Source organism: Chiloscyllium plagiosum, unplaced genomic scaffold (genome assembly GCF_037043375.1).
Source record: "Chiloscyllium plagiosum isolate Xiang-an unplaced genomic scaffold, Cpla_swu_hap1 HiC_scaffold_25, whole genome shotgun sequence".
Lineage (NCBI taxonomy): Eukaryota > Metazoa > Chordata > Chondrichthyes > Orectolobiformes > Hemiscylliidae > Chiloscyllium > Chiloscyllium plagiosum.
Genome location: NW_028270163.1, coordinates 46,733,288 through 46,745,870, shown reverse-complemented (window position 1 = coordinate 46,745,870; position 12,583 = coordinate 46,733,288). Strand labels below are relative to the sequence as shown.

Here is a 12,583-nt window from a genome sequence, read left to right as displayed (position 1 = left end):
CAATCTCATGTGAATAATAGTAAATTACAAGAGGTACTGAAGTGTAAACCTTCAATGTCCCAGCCAAGGGAAGGAAAAAGAACCAGGGCAGTGGATGAAACAAGAATTGGAAATGTGATGGTAGGTTGCTCACACAGATCTCCTTCAGTTTGGGATATGTTGCTGTTTTCAGCTATCTTTACACAATGAACTGTGTGCAGTATTGCAGGCAATTAGTGAGGGAAGCATAATGTTTATCAATTTAAAATAAATGAGAGTTTGGTTCAGTAGGTTTTTCCAGCGAGTAGATGAAACTCCCCATCTACAAAGGGTAAAAGATTAATGAGATTTCTCTTCCTGATTGCTGACCAGTGTTCCAGATTGTACATGTTCAGAATGCGAAGGGGCAGGAATGGACCAGGCTGTGATATCCTTTCTAATGATTAAAGAGCCAGATACACTTGCATTCAAAATTCACATTATGAAAGTAGTTAAACAAATAGCATTCTTAAAAGACAAATTTGGGTCCCAAAGTTGTCCCTTGTACACTGCAGGTAGAACAATTCACTGCACTCAGCTTCAATTCTGTTAATTCGTTTGCACAATTCTACTGAACTGTCACCTCATCGTGTTATCTTACTCTGACAGTCAGTAACCACATGTAGATGCAAAACTGTGCCTGCTTCAGAGTTCCATGCTAACTCTAGTGTTTGTGCAAAATTAACATAAAAAGACTTTTCCTGTTCCCACACAAAGTATTTCAGACCCAAGCCTTGAAGTGTAATTCATCCATTCTCACCGCCCTGTCCTTCCAAAATAGCAAGGCAGGCGATCTGTATTGCCCAGCAACATATTAAGTCAAGATAAAAACAGAAAATGCAAGACGCAGGTTTGTGAATCTGCTTAATGGCGAGATCCCGATTCCTTCCAAATTCTTCAATCAATTCTGATAAACTCCCATAAACACAGTAACTTGCTGCTGCTCTTTCTAAACACTGACTGACCTGCTTTCTATTTTCTAGTTCTTCCTAACATTTCTAAGTTTTCTCTCCTAGTACTGAAGTACAGTAGCTACTAATCTCATTGGCTGTTACTCTGTTGATTTGCAGTTGGGTTAATTTATACTGCTTCACTGCAAATCCAAATCTTCACAGATGTGTGCTTATACTCAGAAATGGCTACCTTTCACAGCTGATAAATGTGAAATGCGTTCATGTGGGAAAAATTCCTTAATCGAACCTCTAAGATCAGCTCTTTGTCTGTAAACTCCCAAAGTTTTAAATATTGAACACATACACATTGAAAATTCAGGTTGATAGCATTGGATGTATTGGCCCTGTGTTGTCAAGTCAAAGTAGCATGCCATTGCCTTCCTTATGAAATCACATACCTCTCCTCTCCATTTTTACACTGGTTTATTCCTTTGCTAAGCATTCAGTCTCAGTGAAGACTACAAACTTCCTCTATATCAGCTATAAGAACACAGGAAAAATTATGACCTTAAAAAAATCCATTATGGATTTTTACAAAATGTTCTTCATTGAACAAACATGCATATTTCACATTTCCACAACAATGTGTTACTTAAACTTTACTGGATCATTTGTGGTGCTGATCATCAATTATCAATGAATTTGAGCAAGTTCCTTTCAGGTCACAGACCGGACACAGTCTAACTAGGAGAATCCAGGTAACAATGGCTTCTTATAAATTGCTGAAGTCCATTAGCAGGATTACCTTGCTAAAGTATGAACCTTGACACCAAAGATCAGGTTAGCAACTGAAAATCAAAACCATAGTTAAAACCTGAAAAAATCCCTTGACAAAACTTTGCTTTCAACACTGCACCTTTTCCAACAGTTATATACGATGTGACGGATACCACTGCATACATATTTAAACCAATTAGATCAATAAAACTGCTCATAGAGTATGTCATGCAAGTTTCCAGAACATGTTACGGTTTGCACTGTGCAATCCAATTTCATCTGGGGACACAAAATCAACCAGATCTTGAAGAGTATTTTGCATAGAAAGCTATGTACAAAAGAAGGACTGATTTATCTACACACTCAACACATTAAATTCTGAGCAGAACATGCAGCAGAGCTACATATTCTCTGCTCAGGTCTCACATTCAAACATTCCATTCACTGTCCAGATCAGAGGATAGTAGTCCTCCCCATAAACCCATATAGCCTTACTTGACAGATCTATGCACACATGCTAGAATAAAATGACTACCGTTGGCTCCAATAGGCTTTATACGGTGCAATGCTAAGCAATATTACCATCATCACAACATCACGTACTGAACAGGACTATCTAATTTTTATACTTGGAAAATGACTCAACAACATGGCCTTTATGTGACTGAACAGATCTATTGTTGACCCGAAGATCTTTGGGCATATGGAAAAGAATGTCCCAATAAGATAGTGAGATGTGGAGTGTAGCATTTGCTTCTTTTTCTTCTGCTACTCTGCCTCTTCCTTAAGACTTTAGGACTCAAAATTTGAAATAGCTTGATGTTGTTGCCATTTTGAATGACTTGTAACAAATTCCTCCCAATCATTTAGGTCAAATCCACTTATCATTGTGTGGAACTGACCTGTTTTCGTAGGTGATCTCGAGATGCAGATAGGTGAGAAATAGGTGGGTCCTTTGGGGAACTCCAGAGGTAACGGTGCAGGAAGGGGAATAGAAGGCCCTATAGATGATTCCATGCCAGTAAAAATTGTTGTCTCACAAAACTTGATTCAGTTTTTTTGAGGAAATTACCAAAAGGATTGATGATGGCATAGGAGTAGATATTGTTTATTTGGATATTGGTAAAGCCTTTGACAAGATTCTGCATGGCAGACTAATTAGTAAAATTAGTTCATTTGGGATTCAAAGTGAGTGTGCCAATTGAATATATAATTGGCTTAACAGCAGGAGACAGAGTAATGGTATAGGGTTGCTTTTTGGACTGGAAGCCTGTGACCAGCGGTGTTCCACAGAGATCAGTGCTGGGTCCTTTTTTATTTGTCATTTATGTAAATGAGTTGAATGAGAATAAAGAAGGCCTGGTTAGTAAGTTTGTGGACGACACCAAAATTGGTGGCATAGACAGTGAAGAAAGTTATCTGAGATTACAAAGGAATTTTGATCACATGACATAATGGGCTGAAAAATGGCAGATGAAGTTCAATCTAGATAAATATAAGGTATTGCATTTTGGGGTAAAACAAACAAGGGTAGAGCTTACACAATTAATGTTAGGGCCTTGGGTATTGTTGTAAAATAGAGGGACCTGGGGTGCAGATACATAATTCTTTAAAGTTTGCGTCACATATAGACAGGGTGCTTAAAAAGGCATTTGGTATTCTTGCCTTCATTGCTCAGTCCTTTGAGTGTAGGAGTTGGGAAGTAATGTTGAGTGAGGGACATTGGTGAGACCTCTTCTGGAATACTGTGTCCAATTCTGGTCACCTGGTTATAAGAAGGATGTTATCAAGCTGGAGAGGGTTCAGAAGAGATTTACCAAGATGTTGCCAAGTATGGAAGATTTGAGTTATAAAGAACGACTGGATAGACTAGAACCTTTTCCACTGCAGTGTAGGAGGTTGAGAGACAACCTGACAGAAGTTTAGAAAATAATACACAGATAGAGTTAATAGTAGTTGTCTTTTCCATATGATGTGGGATTTTCAAGATTAGGAGACACATTTCTAAGGTGAGAGGACAGAGATTTAAAAAATACATTAGAGGCAATTCTTTTACACAGAGGGTGGTTCACATGTGAACTGAACTTCCTGAGAAAGTGGTGGTTGTGGGTACAATTACAACGTTTCAAAAGCATTTCGATAGATACATGAATAGGAAAGGTTTGGAGGGATATAGGCCAAGAGCAGACAAGTGGGTCAAGTTTGGGATTATGTTCAGCATGGACTGATTGGACTAAAGAGTCTGTTTCTGTGTTTATAATTCTATGACTATACAGATAGCGGGCTTTCCTGTTCACAGTGGTGGGAGTGCCCCAGGAGCTTTTAGACCTGCCACTACACTTGTAACAAAAAGCAGTAGACTGTACTATATGAATGTCAAGTAACATGCAACCAAACGGAACACTGCTGCCTCTATAGTCAGCAACCGCACATGAATAATGGCAAATTACTAAAGGGTACAAACATATAAACTTTCAGATTGCCACACCCCAGCCTAGGGAAGAAAATATAATCAGGGCAGTGGATGAAACAAGAATTGAAAATAAAATGGTAGGGGTCAGCAGGCCCAATCAGCTGGACAAGAGGTGAGTGGTAATGAAGGATGTTAAAAGCAAAATACTGCAGCTGCTGGAACTCTGAAACAAACGTAGAATGCTGAGGAAAATCAGCAAACTGGTGTGATGTGGATAGAGAAACAGATTTATGTCTCAGATTCGGTATGAATCTTCTTCAGAAGTGATTGGATGAGGGTGGTGTGACCAAAGGTGAGAAAGACTGCAGGTCAATCTTGAAGGATGAAGAAGGTTGATTAATTATAGTAACAATCAGCCAGAATGTCATTTAAAAGTTTGATAACGGCTGTTTCAGTGCTGTGGCAGGCCAGAGGTTTAATTGCTGATGTTTAGATATACGGCTGCAAGAAAGGTAAGCACGGATCTGGAAAACAACCATGGACTTTGGATATCGGTCAATAGTTTGCAGAGACAGAAGATACAAAACAATAGTGAGGCAAAAGCTGGAGTACTCTGTGCAGTTCTGGTCAACACATCTGGAAGGATACGATTACACTGGAATGGATACAGAGGACACTGACCAGGATGTTGCCTGAGATGGAAAGCATCAGTTGTTGGGAGAGATTGGAATCAGCTGGGTTTGCTTTCCTTGGAGCAGGAGAAGCTGAGGAGGAGCTGATTGATTAGATTAGATTTCCTACAGTATGGAAACAGGCCCTTCGGCCCAACAAGTCCACACCGACCCTCCGAACAGTAACCCACATAGAACCATCCCCTACACTATATTTACACCTGACTAACACACCAACACTATGGGCAATTTAGCATGGCCAATTCACCTAACCTGCACATCTTTGGATTTGTGGGAGGAAACTGGAGCACCCAGATGAAACCCACACAGACACAGGGAGAATGTGCAAACTCCATACAGGCAGTCGCCTGAGACGGGAATCGAACCTGGGTCCTTGGACTGTGAAGCAGCAGTGTTAACCACTTAGTGATTGAGGTACACAAAATTATGAGGGGCAAAGACATGTGATTGTGAGAATCATTTCCCCCCACAGCAGACATATCTAAGATCGGAAGGCATAGCTTAAGCTGAGGAGGAGTGGTTTAGAGAAGACCTGAGCAAATTATTTTCACCCAGAAGGTGGTAGATATATTGGACATGATGCCCGAGAGAGTGATGGAGGCAAGTAGTCACGCAAATTTTAAAAAGCATCGGGATGAGTACTGAGAATGCCAGGGCATAGTAGGCTGTGGACCAAGTGCAGGTAAATGGGATTAATGTAGTTTGGTATTTGTTGGTTGGCCAACATAGACATGGTGGGCCGAAGGGCTTGTTTCTATGCTGTATGACATGATGAAAATGTCTATTTCTGAACTCCAGCCAGCACTGGGCACATACTGTCAGAGGATATACAGGTCCAAGGATAGGAGCAGTACTCTATCATTTAACACACAAAATATTATCCTTATAGAGTCATAGAGAAGTACAGCATCGAAACAGACCCTTTGGTCCAACTCATCCATGTCGACCAGATATCCCAACCTAATCTAGTCCCACCTGCCAGCACCTGGCCCATATTCCTCCAAACCCTTCCTATTCATATACCCATCCAAATGCCTTTTAAATGTTGCAACTGTACCAGCCTCCACCACTCCTCTGGCAGCTCATTCCATTCACGTACCACCCTCTGTGTGAAAAAGTTGCACCTTAGGTCTCTTTTATATCTTTCCACCCTGACCCTAAACCTATGCCCTCTAGTTCTGGACTCCCTGACCCTAGGGAAAAGATTTTGTTGATTTATCCTCTCCACAGCCTCTGATACTCCAGGGAAAAAAGCCCCAGCCTGTTCAGCCTCTCCCTATAGCTCAAATCCACCAACCCTGGCAACATCCTTGTAAATCTTTTCTGAACCCTTTCAAATTTCACAACATCTTTCCAATAGAAGGAGACCAGAATTGCACACAATATTCCAACAGTGGCCTAACCAATGTCATGTACAGCACAACATGACCTCCCAACTCCTGTACTCAATACTCTGACCAATAAAAGAAAACATACCAAACGACTTCTTCACTATCCTATCTACCTGCGACTCCACTTTCAAGGAGCTATGTGTGAATGCATTTAAATCTACAAGGCTGTGATTTGCTCACATAATGCTTCAATAATGATGGTCAATCAAATCAGAGGTTGACTGGTCTTGGCAGATATACAGAATTTTGACAAATTAGCATTCTTTTCTATGTTCAGTGTTCTATCTCTGGCATGAATGTCTGTATGTGGAATATCTGAAAGCTAATGAATAGATTTACAATCAGCAAATTTCCTTTGGCATTGCCAACATTAAGTCAAAAGATAGGTCATTCTACAATGTCCTAAAATTTGTGCTATATAAAAAAAATTAGGAGAACGTTCCTAAAGTACTGTTATGAAATTGCTTCCAATATTTTTTTTACTAAAAAGATTGTGAAAATTGGTTCATTTGAAAGCGGGGAGATGTATTTAAAAAATGTTACTAGAAGGTCACGTTAGATTTTTTAAAAATCACTTACTGGAACAGACAATTAAGTTAAGTAAACAAACAGAGCCTTATAGGCTATGGAACAGTTTGGATCTATTTACAAAGTAGTTACATGTGCAGGTTTGTGGCTCTAAGGAGTGTTGGGAGTTTTTAACATTGTTTGTAAAGGTCAGTTTTGGATAGCCTAAGAGAGAAACCATCTAAGTCTTTCTTTCCCACCTATTTGACAAAAACTCTTTCCAGTCTGGTGAAACAGCTCAAAAACTGATTAGCAATTCTTTTGGAAGACATTGACATCTTCATTGAATGAACTGCTTCTGAAAAGATCCTGGTGATAATGAAAGGTACCTGGTGACACCAGCCCGTGCTCCAAGATACCAGACCGAAAGCCAATTCTTTCCTCTTCAAAGATTAACACTTTTAGAAGTATTTTTATAAACTTATTTCTACAGAGAAATGTTCACTATGTTTTCTTCAGCAACTGTATGCTAGGTTATTTACAAGGGTTAATATTGATACTTCCATATTTCAAACTGTGTGTTAGTCAGCTTTGCATTTTTGGTAGGTCTGTTTTTAATAAAACAATTTAATTATTTATTAAAGAAACCTGGTTGTCAGTTTTTTTTAACATTCCTAAATAATGTGGATAAGATACATTATATTTAAGTAACTCGGTAAAGCATACACGTTGGGAGTGGTGATGAAACTAGACCGTGAGAGATGGCGCATGCTACGTAAATACACAGGGCAAGTTCAATGGGGTGGGGGTAGGTAACTGTCAAGTGTCAAGATACAGCAGCTGAAAATCATCTCCCCATCTAGGCCTGGTTTCTGAACGTTGAATAGCAGGTGTTCTGGGAAGACAATAAAAACTTCAGACATTCTTAAGCTCACTGGAATGGCGGGACTATCTTATATTGAAAGATTGGAGCGACTGGGCTTGTATACCCTTGAGTTTAGAAGACTGAGGGGGATCTGATTGAGGCGTAAAAGATTATTAAAGGATTGGACACTCTGGAGGCAGGAAACATGTTTCCGCTGATGGGTGAGTCCCGAACCAGAGAACACAGCTTAAAAATAAGGGGTAGGCCATTTAGGACCGAGATGAGGAGAAACTTCTTCACCCAGAGAGTGGTGGGTGTGTGGAATGCTCTGCCCCAGAAGACAGTGGAGGCCCAGTCTCTGGATTCGTTTAAGAAAGAGTTGGATAGAGCTCTCAAGGATAGTGGAATCAAGAGTTATGGAGATAAGGTAGGAACAGGATATTGATTGAGGATGATCAGCCACCATCATAATGAATGTTGGTGCAGGCTCGAAGGGCAGAATGGCCTACTCCTGCACCTATTGTCTCACCTAGATGCATGGCAGCAGTGAGTTAACTGGCTGGAAGAACATTCAAAATGGTAATACAACCTTGCCTTTCAAGATGCCTTCGCTTTAATTCTCAAACCATTCACTCTGGGTTCCTTGATCTTGTAGGATGTCTTGCCCCATGTGCCCAAAGATCTGAGAGTATTGGCTAACTGACAACAATGACTGTTAAGTAAACCTTGGGTGAGATTATAGAACAAAACAGATTACAGTCATTGTACTGTTCCTGGGAGACTGCTACTTTTTGAATTTTGATGCAGAAAATTTAGTATCACAGTTGTGTAACAGAGTAGAACGGACAAGAAGTGTGTACCAGATATGTCATATTAAGCAGTCGATAGTTGCAAGCTCTTGTTGTTTTTACAGTCTCATTAAATCAGAGAAAGCAAGAAGTGGGAACAGGACACATAACCCAGGTGAAAGAATATGGAAAAATGTTGTAAGATCTCTTCAGGGACAGTGAAAGTATAGTGATACTGTGGAATAAATACTTCAAATTATAATAACTGTTTTTGCAAGGTTTGTAGCTCAGGTTGAGGTTTAGGGTGTAGGTTTGCTCGCTGAGCTGTAGGTTTGATATCCAGACGTTTAGATTAGATTAGATTACTTTACAGTGTGGAAACAGGCCCTTCGGCCCAACAAGTCCACACGGACCCGCCAAAGCGCAAACCACCCATACCCCTTACCTAACACTACGGACAATTTAACATGGCCAATTCACCTGGCCTGCACATCTTTGGACTGTGGGAGGAAACCGGAGCACCCGGAGGAAACCCACGCAGACACGGGGAGAATGTGCAAACTCCACACAGTCAGTCGCCTGAGGCAGGAATTGAACCCGGGTCTCTGGTGCTGCGAGGCAGCAGTGCGAGGCAGCACCGTGCCGCCCTTCATTACCTGGCTAGGTAACATCATCAGTGGCGACCGCCAAGTGAAGGGAAGCTGTTGTCTCCTGCTTTCTATTTATATGTTTATCCTGGATGGGGTTCCTGGGGTTTGTGGTGATGTCATTTCCTGTTCGTTTTCTGAGGGGTTGATAGATGGTATCTAGATCTATGTGTTTGTTTATGGCGTTGAGGTTGGAGTGCCAGGCCTCTAGGAATTCTCTGGCATGTCTTTGCTTAGCCTGTCCCAGGATAGATGTGTTGTCCCAGTCGAAATGGTGGGTTTTTTCATCCGTGTGTATGGCTACGAGGGAGAGAGGGTCGTGTCTTTTTGTGGCTAGCTGGTGTTCGTGTATCCTGGTGGCTAACTTTCTTCCTGTTTGTCCTACGTAGTGTTTGTGGCAGTCCTTGCATGGAATTTTGTAGATGACGTTGATTTTGTCCATGGGTTGTACTGGTCTTTTAAGTTTGTTAGTTTGTTACAAACACATAGATCAAGATACTATCTTTCAACCCCTCAGAAAATGAACAGGAAATGACATCACCACAAACCCCAGGAGCCCCATCCAGGACAAACATAAATAGACAGCAGGAGACAACAGCTTTGCTTCACTTGGAGGTCGCCACTGATGATGTTACCTAGCCAGGTAACGAAACGTCTGGATATCAAACCTACAGCTCAGTGAGCAAACCTACACCCTATATAATAACTTTGCAGTCCTTCCAGAGGCCAATATTTGTTTGTCTGAAAAAATTCTGAATTATATGTATGAATAAATAAAGCAGAAATTCCTGTAACCATTCCAAAATACAATTTGAAAATTTGTCAACTAGGACTGAGCAAATCTGTGTCAGAACAAAACAGGAAATGTGTGAGATTTTAAAATTTCTCCTACAATTCCTGCTGCCAGCCAACTGCCTGTCGGGAATCCGACGTCCATTTTAAAAGTGAATTTGTTCTCACAATTTATATCCTGTTGGAAATTCAAATTTCACTTCCTTTAGTATTTTCATATAGGAGGATGTGCTACTGATACCTTTGAGAACAGTTACAGATAGGTCAGTTTGTAACCTCATGTAAGTGGCTGTGGAGTCAGAACCTTCAACAGGTTAAGTTCAGAAGGTCTTATCAATGTCTCTGCATATTCCCCACTGCCATGCCCTCCACAAACTCCTTCATATACCATGTTGCCTAATGCACCTCATGCTCACTAATATCTCTTCCATGGCCTTCATTCAATGCCCCTTCTATCACCCCTCTATCAAACGCAATGTCTCTTCCAAACCTTCCATTCATTATCCATAACCAGTCTTTCAGAATATCTGCTATGTTCTGAATCGGTGAGCCATTGACAAACATTTGAGATACCCCTGAAAATGACAAAATAAGCAAATTGTTTGGAAAATCTCCAGTGGAAAAAAGCTGCTCCCCTTAAACCTCATAAAAGCGTCATTCAAACAGTGCTCAAGTTATCAATAATAGAAAGCTTTAATCTTCCTAAATCTGATCCAAGTCAACAGATATAGAGAAACCTATTTGGCAGTCTGTTAAATCTTCCCACATTCTTTCCCAGTGCAGGATATATTCTCCATGAACCTCCAAATACAACCACCCCAAAATATAACCACAACATAAACATTATGACCCCCAAATGTAACCACTGTAGCCCCCCCCCCTCAGGTCACATTTCCATCCCCAGGGTGACTATTGCCCTCCTCTCCCCTGGGTCACTAATAACCATCCTCCCTGCAGCCACAATACCCAGGCCCGTCCCTCTCTCTCTACCCCACCCCCAGACTCTAACCATCTCTCCCCACCCCCACCCCCAGGCTCTAACCATCCCCCCCACCCCCAGGATCTAACCATCTCCACCCCACCCCCACCCCCCAGACTCTAACCATCTCTCCCCACCCCCACCCCCAGGCTCTAACCAACCCCCACCCCCAGGATCTAACCATCTCCACCCCACCCCCACCCCCCAGACTCTAACCATCTCTCCCCACCCCCACCCCCAGGCTCTAACCATCCCCCCACCCCCAGGATCTAACCATCCCCCCACCTCCACCCCCAGGATCTAACCATCTCCACCCCACCCCCAGGCTCTAACCATCTCCCCACCCCCAGGATCTAACCATCTCCACCCCACCCCCAGACTCTAACCATCTTCCCCCACCCCAGGGGAGGGGGGCTCTGTCACTGTCTCTATCCCTGCCCCTCCCGCTCAATCTCTCTATCCCCGCCTTGGGCTCTCTCTCTCTATGCCCCACCCCCCCCGGGACCCGGGCCTTACCGTTAACGGTCGGGTCCTCTCCGTACACATCGTCCCCGACCCTCGCGGCCGCAATGGCCGCCCTCATGGCGGGCCCGGGCTGGCTCACTGTGTCGCTCCTCAGGTCCACGGTCCTCAGGCAGCCCCGGGGCTGGGAACCGCTGCCCCGGAGCTGGGAGAGCAGCCGCCGGAGCGGCCTCAGGAGCAAAGGCAGCATCGGGCCGTGGCCTGGATTAACGGGAGCTTCACTCCTCAACAGGAACCCACCTCCCGTCCCTGCCCCTCCGCTCCGCCCGAGGACACGCTGCCGGCGCTGGGCCTCACACCGGGTCAGTCCAGCCGCTCCATCTCCATCCCCTCCCCCCCCCCCCCCAACATCTCCTCCCCCCCCCCCGCCCCCCCAACATCTGCTCCCCCGCCCCCCAACATCTCCTCTCCCCCCCCCAACATTTCCTCTCCCCCCCCAACATCTCCTCTCCCCCCCCCCAACATCTCCTCTCCCCCCCCCCCCCAACATCTCCTCTCCCCCCCCAACATCTCCTCTCCCCCCCCCCCAACATCTCCTCTCCCCCCCCCAACATCTCCTCTCCCCCCCCCAACATCTCCTCTCCCCCCCCAACATCTCCTCCCCCCCCCCAACATCTCCTCCCCCCCCAACATCCCCTCCCCCCCCCAACATCCCCTCTCCCCCCCCCAACATCCCCTCTCCCCCCCCCCAACATCCCCTCTCCCCCCCCCCCAACATCCCCTCTCCCCCCCCCCAACATCCCCTCTCCCCCCCCCAACATCCCCTCTCCCCCCCCCCAACATCCCCTCTCCCCCCCCCAACATCCCCTCTCCCCCCCCAACATCTCCTCTCCCCCCCCAACATCTCCTCTCCCCCCCCAACATCTCCTCTCCCCTCCCAACATCTACTCTCCCCCCCCCCAACATCTACTCCCCCCCCCAACATCTCCTCCCCCCCCCCCAACATCTCCTCTCCCCCCCCCAACATCTCCTCTCCCCCCCCAACATCTCCTCCTCTCCCCCCCCCCAACATCTCCTCCTCTCCCCCCCACAACATCTCCTCCCCTCCCCCCCGACATCTCCTGCCCTCCCCCCCGACATCTCCTGCCCTCCCCCCCGACATCTCCTGCCCTCCCCCCCCGACATCTCCTCCCCTCCCACCCGACATCTCCTCCCCTCCCCCCCCGACATCTCCTCCCCTCCCCCCCCCGACATCTCCCCCCTCCCCCCCCGACATCTCCCCCCTCCCCCCCCGACATCTCCCCCCCCTCCCCCCCCGACATCTCCCCCCCTCCCCCCCCGACATCTCCCCCCCTCCCC

The 12,583-nt window shown here is 44.9% G+C and overlaps 1 protein-coding gene across 2 annotated transcripts in view; it reads right to left on the bottom strand.

Moving 5' to 3' along the window:
• The window catches only part of tha1 (threonine aldolase 1), a 96,380-nt gene extending 84,810 nt beyond the window's left edge, over positions 1-11,570 (bottom strand). Inside the window, exon 1 of one of the 2 annotated variants that reach the window (XM_088000695.1) lies at positions 11,279-11,570. In XM_088000695.1, coding sequence (XP_087856821.1) covers positions 11,279-11,474 — 196 coding nt within the window. In that variant the 5' untranslated portion in view covers positions 11,475-11,570. The remainder of the gene's footprint in view (positions 1-11,278) is intronic. The other variant, XM_088000692.1, reaches the window with a different exon arrangement.
• Between the last annotated feature and the right edge of the window lie 1,013 nt (positions 11,571-12,583).